Here is a 16,431-nt window from a genome sequence, read left to right on the forward strand (position 1 = left end):
GGTTTTTACTCACTATTATTTTTAGTCGCTTTTGGCGACATGTTTCGGATTCTTTGGGAATCCATCCTCAGGCACGAGTGTCCGCGGCGGTTGTTCGTCGTGCACTGATGATGATGATGATGTTACATTAAATGTAAACTATGATACATGATAATATTGTCTTCGGTTACCGCGATAGTTACTCATGAAATAAAACTATGAAATGTATTATAAATTCAATATACGCGATATAATCCGTTTTCATAGTTTTATTTTATGATACATGATGTTTTGATGAGGTACTTTTGATCTTCTGATGGCAATACTCATTGTGTCATGCATGAAACAGTGAAACGTCAACGTCAAAAACTCATTGATGGACACGTATCGTGTCCATGTCACCAAACAATTTGCAGTATCTGAATTCCCACTGTATCTTGTGTAATTTGTGTACCTAAAGCAGGGAATTAGACTGTGTGTAAGCTTCAAGTGCTACAATAAGTTACAGTTGAACTTTTAAGTAAATACAGATAAGAATTTCTGCAGGTAAATGTTCCCCATTTTTCCTGCCGCAATCTTGTGTTTAGTAGTTTTTATCGCATTTACTGATACACCCATATGTGTTTAACCGTATTAATGCAGTAAAGTAATGAAAATGATGCTATAATTTCATAACAACAAATATAGCAATATCAAATCATAGAAATAATAAGTATAATTTGCTGATTTTGTTGAAACGGGGTGTACAGTATGTACACTTTATTTTAGATGTTGTAATAAAAGTTATGATCATAAGATTCTATTCTACTACCATTGCTTTGATACTACTATTATATATTTCCAAACGTAAAGTAAAGGCCTGCACAGGCCTTAATACTTTATCATAATCATAATCATAATCTTTATTGTCTGTGAGAAATGGGTACATTGCACAGTAATTACTAATGTAACATTTTTCTTTTATGATTTAATACTCTGGCATAATATAATATATTGCATGAGTATTCACTTTTGAGTTACCTAAGTACTCTCTTGAAATGTATACAAATACAATTAAATATATTACTTTTTATGTTAAGAAACATCAATAATATTATTTCTTATTAGTGTTAGGGGCGGCAGTTTGATACTCTATTCAAGGTTTTATTGTACATGAAAATTGGTTACATGGGATGTCATGAAAGAAATAGATTTCTGTGCTATTTTACATGTACTGTTGTTGCAAGCCAAACAGCCGCGTTCAGAATAGCTTCTTTAAGATTGAATTCCTTATTGAGCTTCCTTACCTCTTCAAACTCTTGGTACTAGAAACATACATGGAATTTATTCATACAGTACCAATGCAATTTTGAGGCTTGGTGAAAAGTACATGATTGGTTTCAGCATCATGTCAGGAGTGGAACAGCCATGCTACACCCTCATCAACTTCCCCACGGACTCCGAGCCCTACAATGAGATGCAGCTCAAACTGGACCTCGGTTAGTTATTTTCTATTTCATGAGTCTTTGAAGAAGAGATAAGATCTGATATTGTATTTCAGTGTTGAGAGAAGCTGTTTTGTGAAGTTTTATTTTTCTTTCTCAACAATTGTGTGTATAAAAAATGTAATATTATTTAACTTGAAGTATCTCTTTTTCCATGCTACAAAAGTTTGTTAAGTTTCACTGCTTAAAGCCATCATTTGCAATAATGATGTACAAATTTGCATAATTATTTCAGTCACAATGATTCTAAAAAAGTTGCAACAAAACATATTTCTGCCTGTAGAAATTGTAGATTAGCTTTAGTTACATTAAAAAAATATCATTATTGATATCACTAAGCGCTTCCACAGAGAAAGGCGACACAAAAAAGAAGATTGAAGCCCTAAAGAAAGTGATCGGCATCATCCTCTCCGGCGAGAAGATCCCGGGCCTCCTCATGGTGATCATCCGCTTCGTGCTGCCGCTACACGACCACATGATTAAGAAGTTGTTGCTCATCTTCTGGGAGATTGTGCCCAAGACCAGCCCTGACGGCAAGCTGCTGCAGGAGATGATACTGGTGTGCGACGCGTACAGAAAGGTCAGTACTTCTTGGAAAGATCAGCAGTCTGCTGATGTTACACTAAGTCAATACTTGTAACTAGAAGTTCTTACTTTGCATGTATTGTAGACAAGTTCTCAGACCTTGTTAAAATGCGGCGAATGACGTAGTGATTGTACCGTTCGCCAGAAAAAAGCAGGTTAATTTCAAATCTTTATAGGCTCACTCTTGGACTAATATCTTCCATGTTTTGAACCATCAGGACCTTCAGCACCCGAACGAGTTCATCCGCGGCTCCACGCTCAGGTTCCTCTGCAAGCTAAAGGAGCCCGAACTTTTGGAGCCCCTGCTGCCCGCCATCCGGGCCTGCCTCGACCACCGCCACTCCTACGTGCGCCGCAACGCCGTGCTGGCCATCTTCACTATATACAGGTCAGCTGCCGCTGCGGCTAACGTTCTGATCCCCCGCCCACCCACGGCGGTACCCCTCACTATCTCTAAGTATATATTCCCATCCTTCTTGCAGAAATTTCGACTTCCTGATCCCCGACGCGCCCGAGCTGATCGCCAACTTCCTGGACGGCGAGCAGGACATGTCCTGCAAGAGGAACGCCTTCCTCATGCTGCTGCATGCCGAACAGGAGCGGGCACTAGCTTATCTAGCCGCTAGACTGGATTCAGTGCACGGGTTCGGAGATATCCTTCAGCTGGTTATAGTAGAGCTGATCTATAAGGTAAGTCGACATCGAATAGTTTTTTATTTTTTATTTCCACACATACAATTATCATTACGGGATGAACCCGATGCGATAATTTAGCAAAAATGAAATATATAAAAATACAAGTAAGTACCTATGTATATCTAACAATTTTTTTTTTGTCTATTTTTCTGTGTAATTCGAAATACATTTTAACCTTTAATATGTTCTCACTACTGAGGTGAAAAATTATGTGTGCAACATGAGAGCAAAGTTATTTTACATCTCGTGTTTTTGAAAATAAACACTCGCAGGAAAAACCAACTTTCCTTTCTTGTTGCACAAATAACTATTTCTACATAACTACCTATTGAATATAACAAAGAGTTAAGAGGCCGGTGTCGATTTTAGTCGCAAAAATGTAAAATTGATAGATTTAGTCCGTGAAATTTTACACCTTTTGTTACCTAATTGAAATAACAAGTACTGGTTTCTATTAGCACGTCTTCTTATCTTACCTTTTATCAGATCAGTTTTTTGAAAACAGACTCACTAAATTAGTAATGTTTGCTTTTCTGATGGACGTTTAGGTAAACGCGCGTAAAGCACTGATTTTGTCGCTCTTATTTGTAAATTTCGTAAAGTTTGGACTGCTAAACATGGTAATTTTGTATTACACATATCCTGTACTTGACGTTTATCAGACTACATTTTTATTATTATGACTTTGAAGTAGTGTAAATGAAAGTTAGACGAAATCAATTTTCTCCAGAAATTACTTCAAAACAAGTGACAATTTCTCTGAAAATCGACTTAATTTCAACGTAATTTTGATACTTAAACAATCTACAACATTTTTTGAAACTATTTTTATACATCAATTTGTATAATTCACTACCATAAATTTTTGATGAATTTTTAAAAACTGTCCCTTCTTTTCATATATTACCGGTGACGCACGCTTGCGACCTCATTATTAAAAGGCAAGATGAGAAGACGTGCTAATAGAAACCAATACTTGTTATTTAGATATTACGTAACAAAACGTGTATAATTTCAACGACTAAATCTATCAATTTAAAATTTTTGCTCCAAAATCGACTACGGCCTCTTAATATTAATTGTAACTTCATTTATACTTCATCAATTCTAATTCTTATTATTGTTATTTAAAAAAAAGACGATCATTATACGACAAGACTTCGTATTTGTGAATCCATTAGCCATCCTCAGTACGAACCCTAGATTCGTGAATGCTTTTTTACATATATGTATTCGAAATGTGACTTTAAAACGTTAACTCAGTGTTAAAACTGACTCCTAGATCCCTTCCTTCTGTGACTCTAACCATTAAATCTCCATCTAACTTATAACTATTTTGAATGGGAGTACGCGCCCGAGAGAGAGATAGTCATAAATTTTTTGGTATTAAACTGTAAAAGATATTTCTTGCTTCACTGTACGACTCTGTCGATATCCGCCTGCAACGTTTTACAGTCATCATCACTATTTACCGCCAGGGACAACTTAAGGTCATCTGCGAATAGTAGTAGTACTAGTAGTAATCACTTTATTGTACACAACACAGGTTAACCCACAAATAATAAAACACTTAGCATCTTTTACTGTTTTAGCCATGTCGTTTATCATCGTTTATATCTTGAAAAATTCGAGAGGCTCTAGATTGCTACCCTGACTTACGCCTGATCTAGTAAAATAAGGTTTCGATCTGTGCCCTTCATATTCTACTTATTGTTCAGCTGTCTGTCCCTCATATAGTCTGCAAAAAAATTAACTAAGTGTGGGGTGAAACCGAAGCCTGCCAACTTTGACAGCAACACGTCGTTATGAATGAGATCGATAGCTTTTTTAAAGTCAAAGTAAGCAGTATCGGCTTTACCCCCACTATCTACTATAGGTATTATCTGCGCTACGTGGCTCAGAAGATTGCTGGCTGTACTTCGTGTCGGACAAAACCCGTGTTGCGCATCCGCGAGCTGCGCGCTCACCTGCTCATATACTCGTTTGTGAATAGTACATTACTACAGAGGCTGGGAAGTAAGGGGTTGCCGGCCGAATGCATATATACTATTTTTCCTATACCTAAGCTTGAGTCTGCTCGGTCACTACAGAGAGCGCTCCACTCTCGGTCATTCGGTCAAACAAACTAGTTCGGACTTTTAGTTCCTTTAGTTCAGTTCGGTCGTTGAGAGCAGGGATGTTGCGGATGCCGATTTTTTGACATCCGCGGATGCGAATGCGGATTTTGAAAGGCTCACATCCGCGGATGCGAACGTCGAGATTAGGCACATAAATAACGTCAAATATCACACTTTAGTCATTTATATTTAAAAAAAACGAAACTTATAGTATTTGAAAAATGAAAATGAAAAAATGAAAAATAATTTATTTGGTTTACAATGTGCATTTAAATGGCAATAGGGTTGGAACCTTCTTTTAAGTATAAAATATACTTGTGGCAGAAGGCCCCGCTCTTCCATAATTTGAAGGGGTACAACCGAATTTTATTTTGTATATTTGAAGAAATAGTATTTGAAGATTTGAACAAGAATATAGGTGCCCCACAATCGCATTACTATACTAAAGTCCAAATAAAACAAACTTTTCACTTCTTGTCGCTGTCTGTCATAGGCTAAAGTGCTCGATCGACAAATCACAAAAACGAAACGAGATTCCTATTGGCTAATGACGAAATTACCTAGCACTTACGCCGCCGCTAAGACGTTCCTGTATATACGCATCCGCATTAAGCTCCGCATCGATTTTATGCGGATGCGGATTTTGAAAATAATGCGGAAGTTCCGCGGATGTGGATGCGAATATTCGCAACATCCCTGGTTGAGAGCCGGGAATGAATAGTAGTCGGTTTTCATTGGATTTTTTCCAATGTTTGGGAACTGAATTCTGAATTCAACTTGTACGATACGATGTGTCGACATTAAAACACCTTAACACAATACAAAAAATTTAATATGTAGAAAAATATTTGGTTTTCCTTCATATTATACGGGCTCAGGGAGTGACTTCGTTCTTTCATCTTGTTCAGTGTTCACACTCGTGCCGGCGACATCGCCAACCGTTTCGTTCCATCCATTGACCATTTCACTCGGTCGAGCACTCTCCATTGCCACCGAACGAAAGGAACTAAAGACCGATTGAGAGCGTGCAAAAAGATTTAGTTCCTTTCGGTCCTTCACGGGATCTCATTCCTAATAGTTCTTCGTTCACGACCGACTCGAGCCTACCTTCACCGCTCACCCATTCCGTGTTCCGTGCAACCGCGCCAGCTAGAGGACGCCCCGAGGGAATACTTCTCGACTCCGATCTTAGAATTGCAATTATTTTAATTTTTTGTCATGAAAAGCGTTCGGTGTAGGTTTCGTTTTAAACAATCCGATTAACAAAATGAAACCATCTCCCCTCGGAGTGACAACCGGCAGTATTGTGTATTCCCCCAGGTGTGCCACGCGAACCCCTCGGAGCGCGCGCGCTTCATCCGCACCGTGTACGGGCTCCTGAACGCGCCGAGCGCCGCCGTGCGCTACGAGGCCGCGGGGACCCTCGTCACGCTGTCCGCCGCTCCTGCCGCCGTCACTGTAAGTACAGTATACCTATATATCCAGGTGTGCCACGCGAACCCCTCGGAGCGCGCGCGCTTCATCCGCACCGTGTACGGGCTCCTGAACGCGCCGAGCGCCGCCGTGCGCTACGAGGCCGCGGGGACCCTCGTCACGCTGTCCGCCGCTCCTGCCGCCGTCACTGTAAGTACAGTATACCTATATATCCAGGTGTGCCACGCGAACCCCTCGGAGCGCGCGCGCTTCATCCGCACCGTGTACGGGCTCCTGAACGCGCCGAGCGCCGCCGTGCGCTACGAGGCCGCGGGGACCCTCGTCACGCTGTCCGCCGCTCCTGCCGCCGTCACTGTAAGTACAGAATACCTATATATCCAGGTGTGCCACGCGAACCCCTCGGAGCGCGCGCGCTTCATCCGCACCGTGTACGGGCTCCTGAACGCGCCGAGCGCCGCCGTGCGCTACGAGGCCGCGGGGACCCTCGTCACGCTGTCCGCCGCTCCTGCCGCCGTCACTGTAAGTACAGTATACCTATATATCCAGGTGTGCCACGCGAACCCCTCGGAGCGCGCGCGCTTCATCCGCACCGTGTACGGGCTCCTGAACGCGCCGAGCGCCGCCGTGCGCTACGAGGCCGCGGGGACCCTCGTCACGCTGTCCGCCGCTCCTGCCGCCGTCACTGTAAGTACAGTATACCTATATATCCAGGTGTGCCACGCGAACCCCTCGGAGCGCGCGCGCTTCATCCGCACCGTGTACGGGCTCCTGAACGCGCCGAGCGCCGCCGTGCGCTACGAGGCCGCGGGGACCCTCGTCACGCTGTCCGCCGCTCCTGCCGCCGTCACTGTAAGTACAGTATACCTATATATCCAGGTGTGCCACGCGAACCCCTCGGAGCGCGCGCGCTTCATCCGCACCGTGTACGGGCTCCTGAACGCGCCGAGCGCCGCCGTGCGCTACGAGGCCGCGGGGACCCTCGTCACGCTGTCCGCCGCTCCTGCCGCCGTCACTGTAAGTACAGTATACCTATATATCCAGGTGTGCCACGCGAACCCCTCGGAGCGCGCGCGCTTCATCCGCACCGTGTACGGGCTCCTGAACGCGCCGAGCGCCGCCGTGCGCTACGAGGCCGCGGGGACCCTCGTCACGCTGTCCGCCGCTCCTGCCGCCGTCACTGTAAGTACAGTATACCTATATATCCAGGTGTGCCACGCGAACCCCTCGGAGCGCGCGCGCTTCATCCGCACCGTGTACGGGCTCCTGAACGCGCCGAGCGCCGCCGTGCGCTACGAGGCCGCGGGGACCCTCGTCACGCTGTCCGCCGCTCCTGCCGCCGTCACTGTAAGTACAGTATACCTATATATCCAGGTGTGCCACGCGAACCCCTCGGAGCGCGCGCGCTTCATCCGCACCGTGTACGGGCTCCTGAACGCGCCGAGCGCCGCCGTGCGCTACGAGGCCGCGGGGACCCTCGTCACGCTGTCCGCCGCTCCTGCCGCCGTCACTGTAAGTACAGTATACCTATATATCCAGGTGTGCCACGCGAACCCCTCGGAGCGCGCGCGCTTCATCCGCACCGTGTACGGGCTCCTGAACGCGCCGAGCGCCGCCGTGCGCTACGAGGCCGCGGGGACCCTCGTCACGCTGTCCGCCGCTCCTGCCGCCGTCACTGTAAGTACAGTATACCTATATATCCAGGTGTGCCACGCGAACCCCTCGGAGCGCGCGCGCTTCATCCGCACCGTGTACGGGCTCCTGAACGCGCCGAGCGCCGCCGTGCGCTACGAGGCCGCGGGGACCCTCGTCACGCTGTCCGCCGCTCCTGCCGCCGTCACTGTAAGTACAGTATACCTATATATCCAGGTGTGCCACGCGAACCCCTCGGAGCGCGCGCGCTTCATCCGCACCGTGTACGGGCTCCTGAACGCGCCGAGCGCCGCCGTGCGCTACGAGGCCGCGGGGACCCTCGTCACGCTGTCCGCCGCTCCTGCCGCCGTCACTGTAAGTACAGTATACCTATATATCCAGGTGTGCCACGCGAACCCCTCGGAGCGCGCGCGCTTCATCCGCACCGTGTACGGGCTCCTGAACGCGCCGAGCGCCGCCGTGCGCTACGAGGCCGCGGGGACCCTCGTCACGCTGTCCGCCGCTCCTGCCGCCGTCACTGTAAGTACAGTATACCTATATATCCAGGTGTGCCACGCGAACCCCTCGGAGCGCGCGCGCTTCATCCGCACCGTGTACGGGCTCCTGAACGCGCCGAGCGCCGCCGTGCGCTACGAGGCCGCGGGGACCCTCGTCACGCTGTCCGCCGCTCCTGCCGCCGTCACTGTAAGTACAGTATACCTATATATCCAGGTGTGCCACGCGAACCCCTCGGAGCGCGCGCGCTTCATCCGCACCGTGTATGGGCTCCTGAACGCGCCGAGCGCCGCCGTGCGCTACGAGGCCGCGGGGACCCTCGTCACGCTGTCCGCCGCTCCTGCCGCCGTCACTGTAAGTACAGTATACCTATATATCCAGGTGTGCCACGCGAACCCCTCGGAGCGCGCGCGCTTCATCCGCACCGTGTACGGGCTCCTGAACGCGCCGAGCGCCGCCGTGCGCTACGAGGCCGCGGGGACCCTCGTCACGCTGTCCGCCGCTCCTGCCGCCGTCACTGTAAGTACAGTATACCTATATATCCAGGTGTGCCACGCGAACCCCTCGGAGCGCGCGCGCTTCATCCGCACCGTGTACGGGCTCCTGAACGCGCCGAGCGCCGCCGTGCGCTACGAGGCCGCGGGGACCCTCGTCACGCTGTCCGCCGCTCCTGCCGCCGTCACTGTAAGTACAGTATACCTATATATCCAGGTGTGCCACGCGAACCCCTCGGAGCGCGCGCGCTTCATCCGCACCGTGTACGGGCTCCTGAACGCGCCGAGCGCCGCCGTGCGCTACGAGGCCGCGGGGACCCTCGTCACGCTGTCCGCCGCTCCTGCCGCCGTCACTGTAAGTACAGTATACCTATATATCCAGGTGTGCCACGCGAACCCCTCGGAGCGCGCGCGCTTCATCCGCACCGTGTACGGGCTCCTGAACGCGCCGAGCGCCGCCGTGCGCTACGAGGCCGCGGGGACCCTCGTCACGCTGTCCGCCGCTCCTGCCGCCGTCACTGTAAGTACAGTATACCTATATATCCAGGTGTGCCACGCGAACCCCTCGGAGCGCGCGCGCTTCATCCGCACCGTGTACGGGCTCCTGAACGCGCCGAGCGCCGCCGTGCGCTACGAGGCCGCGGGGACCCTCGTCACGCTGTCCGCCGCTCCTGCCGCCGTCACTGTAAGTACAGTATACCTATATATCCAGGTGTGCCACGCGAACCCCTCGGAGCGCGCGCGCTTCATCCGCACCGTGTACGGGCTCCTGAACGCGCCGAGCGCCGCCGTGCGCTACGAGGCCGCGGGGACCCTCGTCACGCTGTCCGCCGCTCCTGCCGCCGTCACTGTAAGTACAGTATACCTATATATCCAGGTGTGCCACGCGAACCCCTCGGAGCGCGCGCGCTTCATCCGCACCGTGTACGGGCTCCTGAACGCGCCGAGCGCCGCCGTGCGCTACGAGGCCGCGGGGACCCTCGTCACGCTGTCCGCCGCTCCTGCCGCCGTCACTGTAAGTACAGTATACCTATATATCCAGGTGTGCCACGCGAACCCCTCGGAGCGCGCGCGCTTCATCCGCACCGTGTACGGGCTCCTGAACGCGCCGAGCGCCGCCGTGCGCTACGAGGCCGCGGGGACCCTCGTCACGCTGTCCGCCGCTCCTGCCGCCGTCACTGTAAGTACAGTATACCTATATATCCAGGTGTGCCACGCGAACCCCTCGGAGCGCGCGCGCTTCATCCGCACCGTGTACGGGCTCCTGAACGCGCCGAGCGCCGCCGTGCGCTACGAGGCCGCGGGGACCCTCGTCACGCTGTCCGCCGCTCCTGCCGCCGTCACTGTAAGTACAGTATACCTATATATCCAGGTGTGCCACGCGAACCCCTCGGAGCGCGCGCGCTTCATCCGCACCGTGTACGGGCTCCTGAACGCGCCGAGCGCCGCCGTGCGCTACGAGGCCGCGGGGACCCTCGTCACGCTGTCCGCCGCTCCTGCCGCCGTCACTGTAAGTACAGTATACCTATATATCCAGGTGTGCCACGCGAACCCCTCGGAGCGCGCGCGCTTCATCCGCACCGTGTACGGGCTCCTGAACGCGCCGAGCGCCGCCGTGCGCTACGAGGCCGCGGGGACCCTCGTCACGCTGTCCGCCGCTCCTGCCGCCGTCACTGTAAGTACAGTATACCTATATATCCAGGTGTGCCACGCGAACCCCTCGGAGCGCGCGCGCTTCATCCGCACCGTGTACGGGCTCCTGAACGCGCCGAGCGCCGCCGTGCGCTACGAGGCCGCGGGGACCCTCGTCACGCTGTCCGCCGCTCCTGCCGCCGTCACTGTAAGTACAGTATACCTATATATCCAGGTGTGCCACGCGAACCCCTCGGAGCGCGCGCGCTTCATCCGCACCGTGTACGGGCTCCTGAACGCGCCGAGCGCCGCCGTGCGCTACGAGGCCGCGGGGACCCTCGTCACGCTGTCCGCCGCTCCTGCCGCCGTCACTGTAAGTACAGTATACCTATATATCCAGGTGTGCCACGCGAACCCCTCGGAGCGCGCGCGCTTCATCCGCACCGTGTACGGGCTCCTGAACGCGCCGAGCGCCGCCGTGCGCTACGAGGCCGCGGGGACCCTCGTCACGCTGTCCGCCGCTCCTGCCGCCGTCACTGTAAGTACAGTATACCTATATATCCAGGTGTGCCACGCGAACCCCTCGGAGCGCGCGCGCTTCATCCGCACCGTGTACGGGCTCCTGAACGCGCCGAGCGCCGCCGTGCGCTACGAGGCCGCGGGGACCCTCGTCACGCTGTCCGCCGCTCCTGCCGCCGTCACTGTAAGTACAGTATACCTATATATCCAGGTGTGCCACGCGAACCCCTCGGAGCGCGCGCGCTTCATCCGCACCGTGTACGGGCTCCTGAACGCGCCGAGCGCCGCCGTGCGCTACGAGGCCGCGGGGACCCTCGTCACGCTGTCCGCCGCTCCTGCCGCCGTCACTGTAAGTACAGTATACGAGTACCTATATATACGAGTACCTGTTCCAAGAACGTGCTCTTTGGAGACCTTCCTGAACTTTTTCCTTCAGCTGTTAAACTTGGGGCACGAAATTTTTCTTGAAAATGACTTCCTTCAAGACGCAATCGTTGTGTTAGTCGCAAATAGGAAGTTCAAATCGTAGTCAACCTTTTTACAATTCTACTCACATATTCACATTTATACTTACCGGTTGCACTGACCACATTTAGCAGACTGATTAATGTCACGCGGCAGTCAACTATGAAACTTCCCATGCGATAAAATTTACGAGTAGCGAACGCTATTTAACGGTGACAGACGGTTTGGTGCAACCGACCTTTAGTGACAGAAAATTACGCTAATCGACTTTTTTCAATAAATACTCGAATATAATTTTCAATTATATAACTGTTACACGAACACTTTCCCCCCACCCCCCCAGGCCGCCGCAGCGTGCTACATCGACCTGATCGTGAAGGAGAGCGACAACAACGTGAAACTGATCGTACTCGGCCGTCTGTCTGCCTTGCGGAAGGAGGGGGGAGAGGCCGCGGCCAGGGCGTTGCCGGACTTGGCCATGGATGTGTTGAGAGTGCTCGCCTCGTCTGATTTGGACGTTAGGAAACACACTTTGACTTTGGGTAGGTGCCATTTGAGATCATAACATTTTTTTTTACTTGAATTTTAGGATGCCCGCCTTGAGGCTGTCCCCGAAAACCTCGGAAACGACAACGTTGTGATACTTTTTTTAAACGAGTAATCTTGCCTCACTGCGTCTAAACCAACCTGTTGTGTACCCAATAAATCATTTTTCATTTTCATTTTCATCATTAATTATCGTCCGTATTGTCAAAACTGCTGAGATTTTAATGAATAAGACGTCCATAGATTCATTCTAGGTAATATAGGATAAATAAATAAATAAATAAATAAACATTACTACCCGATATTCAATAAAAATGCCTTAGTGGGATCGAGTCAGGGCCGGATGTTTATAAAATTTTTCTGTTAACATCGTTGTATAGTGTAACGCGTATCTTTTGTAACCGTATTGTGTATCATCAGCATTGGAGCTGGTGAGTTCCCGTCACGCCGAGGAGCTAGTACAAGTGCTCCGCAAGGAAGCCGCGCGAGCAGGCAGCGCCGACCACGACGATGCGGCCAAATATAGGCAGCTGCTGGTGCGGGCCATGCACAAGGCCGCTCTAAAGGTCAGCTATCGTATCTTATTTTGTGCTCGTCGTCGCCATTACTCGGCCGGTATGCTTACACTATCTTTACTAGAATTATCGACATAAGTATGAACTCCTTTGAAAGTACAAATTCATATCGTATTTTGAACTGTAATGAAATAAAAGAAGGTTCCAAATTCAGAGCTACAAAAATGACTGGATGGATTAGAATAGAATTTCAACTTTAACAGTCTGATTTAAGGTGCCAATTGAATTTAACTTCTCTCTTCTTTGAAATCGGAGCACCAAAATGTTCGACTATATTCGTTATTTTGAAAAAATTGTAGTGTTAAGTTTTTTTCTGTTTGTCCCCTTTATTTTGTGAGTTAGAGCTATATACTTTTTTTTTTTTTTTTTTATACCACGTCGGTGGCAATCAAGCATACGGCCCGCCTGATGGTAAGCAGTTACCGTAGCCTATGAACGCCTGCAACACCAGAGATATTACACGCGCGTTGCCGACCCTTTAAAAACCTGTACACTCCTTTTTTGAAGAACCCCATACTGTAGCCCCTCGGGAAAACCTCGGCAGGGAGCTCATTCCACAGCCGAAGCGTACGCGGGAGGAAATTCCTCTTAAACCGCACAGTACGCGACCATTTAGGTGCTAGGGTGTGAGGATGAACACCCTGCCGATGGCGAGCGGTGCGGTGATAGAAAGCGGCCGTTGGCATCATGTCAAACAATTCTTCAGAGCACTGTAGATAAAACTATAATATAACAGCACATTATTAACTATAAATACTCAATGACCCCTCTGAACTCAAATTCATACACAAGTATAATATTGATTACACAAGGATGAAGTGAACTGTAACAGTGATTATGTGACAGTTCCCGGAAGTGGCGGGCAGCGTGGCGCCGGCGCTGCTGGAGATGGTGGGCGAGGGCGGCGAGGCGGCCGCGGCCGACGTCATGGCGTTCGTGCGGGAGGCACTGGCCGCCTTCCCTGACCTCAGGCCCACACTCTACCAGGTAACTAGAAGTGGCGGGCAGCGTGGCGCCGGCGCTGCTGGAGATGGTGGGCGAGGGCGGCGAGGCGGCCGCGGCCGACGTCATGGCGTTCGTGCGGGAGGCACTGGCCGCCTTCCCTGACATCAGGCCCACACTCTACCAGGTAACTAGAAGTGGCGGGCAGCGTGGCGCCGGCGCTGCTGGAGATGGTGGGCGAGGGCGGCGAGGCGGCCGCGGCCGACGTCATGGCGTTCGTGCGGGAGGCACTGGCCGCCTTCCCTGACCTCAGGCCCACACTCTACCAGGTAACTAGAAGTGGCGGGCAGCGTGGCGCCGGCGCTGCTGGAGATGGTGGGCGAGGGCGGCGAGGCGGCCGCGGCCGACGTCATGGCGTTCGTGCGGGAGGCACTGGCCGCCTTCCCTGACCTCAGGCCCACACTCTACCAGGTAACTAGAAGTGGCGGGCAGCGTGGCGCCGGCGCTGCTGGAGATGGTGGGCGAGGGCGGCGAGGCGGCCGCGGCCGACGTCATGGCGTTCGTGCGGGAGGCACTGGCCGCCTTCCCTGACCTCAGGCCCACACTCTACCAGGTAACTAGAAGTGGCGGGCAGCGTGGCGCCGGCGCTGCTGGAGATGGTGGGCGAGGGCGGCGAGGCGGCCGCGGCCGACGTCATGGCGTTCGTGCGGGAGGCACTGGCCGCCTTCCCTGACCTCAGGCCCACACTCTACCAGGTAACTAGAAGTGGCGGGCAGCGTGGCGCCGGCGCTGCTGGAGATGGTGGGCGAGGGCGGCGAGGCGGCCGCGGCCGACGTCATGGCGTTCGTGCGGGAGGCACTGGCCGCCTTCCCTGACCTGAGACCCGCCCTGTATCAGGTACCGATCATTCGCTTTTCGATAGTTTACAACTAAATATATTACATTCTTTATTAACCATTTGTGATTTGATCGCCAAAGACGTCAACTGGCGGGCATAGTTCCGGCTTAATGTCAACCTTCGTGTTCTGTGACAAGGTTCACAAGGGTCGATCAAACAAACATCGAAAACATTGAAATCTCATATTGCAAAATTCGTTTGATGAAAAAACACTCGATAGGGTATGATTACGTCGATTACAGTGGCTCGTACTTATCTCGTCAAAAAACTAGAATAGGGTCGCGGGAGGAATCGTATTCAAATTTCATTATAATAATATAAGATGATTTCACTTGTTGATATGGATTGGAACAAAGAATAACTTCATGTGTTGCTCTGTAAACAAAGATTTATTATTTTATAATACACGGTTTAATTTTAACCCACACTGTATGTACTAATACTAACAATACCGACCTGTAAACAAAGAAACGACATTTAAAGTTTATTCCTGCTTCAGTCACTCCTTTCTCAATAACAAATTACAAAATTATAACGGCGATAATTTAAAGCGGCATTGCAATCTACGTACATAACCTCACTTCACAATTTTGACGTATGACGTGTGACACAGACAAAAGTGACAGGTCAAAGCAAAGTATGGCCACATTAAAAAAGTAAACGATATCGTTTATTTTTTTACAATAATATAATAAATATAAACTTCTTTTTCTTCTTCGTATTTCAATTGTGTTGACATCGAATAAATCATAAAATAAACAATGTTTTTTTTAAATAAAAATAATGAAATCGAAAATCAACATTATTTTGAACACCGCCACGAACCGTTTCTATTTCAGAAACTGCTAGAAGCGGTGCCCCAGATCAAAGTGGGCAAGATAGCGCGCGCAGCGCTGTGGCTGCTCGCCGAGTTCGCCGACACGGCCGACACTGCCGAGGCCGCGCTCGACGTTCTCGCCGCCGCCATACCGCTACCCACCACCAGCGAAGAAGATAAGGTATAACCCCCCCCCCCACTCGTCCACCAAACGTTTGATGTAATTTGTTGTCTTGCAAATGCTCGAGTTACTATAAAAAACGAAGTCTATCGTTGTATTTCATTTTGTCTGAACGTATCAAAACTTGTAAGAGAGAGGGTTAACAATATAGAATTAGCAGGAGGAGAGCTCGCCCTCGCCCCACACGGCGGCGCCGCGAGCAGACACGGCGGCGCCGCGACAACTCGTCACCAGCGACGGCACCTACGCCTCGCAGTCCGCCTTCAACCTGCCCCAGTGAGTATACACTACCTACAGTACAGCTACTGTCCTAGACCCGGCGGCGCCGCGAGCAGACACGGCGGCGCCGCGACAACTCGTCACCAGCGACGGCACCTACGCCTCGCAGTCCGCCTTCAACCTGCCCCAGTGAGTATACACTACCTACAGTACAGCTACTGTCCTAGACCCGGCGGCGCCGCGAGCAGACACGGCGGCGCCGCGACAACTCGTCACCAGCGACGGCACCTACGCCTCGCAGTCCGCCTTCAACCTGCCCCAGTGAGTATACACTACCTACAGTACAGCTACTGTCCTAGACCCGGCGGCGCCGCGAGCAGACACGGCGGCGCCGCGACAACTCGTCACCAGCGACGGCACCTACGCCTCGCAGTCCGCCTTCAACCTGCCCCAGTGAGTATACACTACCTACAGTACAGCTACTGTCCTAGACCCGGCGGCGCCGCGAGCAGACACGGCGGCGCCGCGACAACTCGTCACCAGCGACGGCACCTACGCCTCGCAGTCCGCCTTCAACCTGCCCCAGTGAGTATACACTACCTACAGTACAGCTACTGTCCTAGACCCGGCGGCGCCGCGAGCAGACACGGCGGCGCCGCGACAACTCGTCACCAGCGACGGCACCTACGCCTCGCAGTCCGCC

The 16,431-nt window shown here is 51.4% G+C and overlaps 1 protein-coding gene across 1 annotated transcript in view; it reads left to right on the plus strand.

Annotated features, from left to right (window-relative positions):
• Nucleotides 1-342: 342 nt before the first annotated feature.
• LOC134741263 (coatomer subunit beta) overlaps nt 343-16,431 on the plus strand; it is a 41,720-nt gene continuing 25,631 nt past the window's right edge. The window contains exons 1-11 of the mRNA XM_063673974.1: nt 343-525; nt 1,363-1,457; nt 1,814-2,043; nt 2,267-2,436; nt 2,531-2,738; nt 6,182-6,319; nt 11,894-12,092; nt 12,517-12,662; nt 13,518-13,658; nt 15,351-15,509; nt 15,670-15,785. Of these exons, the coding sequence (XP_063530044.1) occupies nt 1,367-1,457; nt 1,814-2,043; nt 2,267-2,436; nt 2,531-2,738; nt 6,182-6,319; nt 11,894-12,092; nt 12,517-12,662; nt 13,518-13,658; nt 15,351-15,509; nt 15,670-15,785 (1,598 nt within the window). The 5' untranslated portion in view covers nt 343-525; nt 1,363-1,366. The remainder of the gene's footprint in view (nt 526-1,362; nt 1,458-1,813; nt 2,044-2,266; nt 2,437-2,530; nt 2,739-6,181; nt 6,320-11,893; nt 12,093-12,516; nt 12,663-13,517; nt 13,659-15,350; nt 15,510-15,669; nt 15,786-16,431) is intronic.

This window comes from Cydia strobilella, chromosome 5 (genome assembly GCF_947568885.1).
Source record: "Cydia strobilella chromosome 5, ilCydStro3.1, whole genome shotgun sequence".
In the NCBI taxonomy this organism is placed as follows: domain Eukaryota; kingdom Metazoa; phylum Arthropoda; class Insecta; order Lepidoptera; family Tortricidae; genus Cydia; species Cydia strobilella.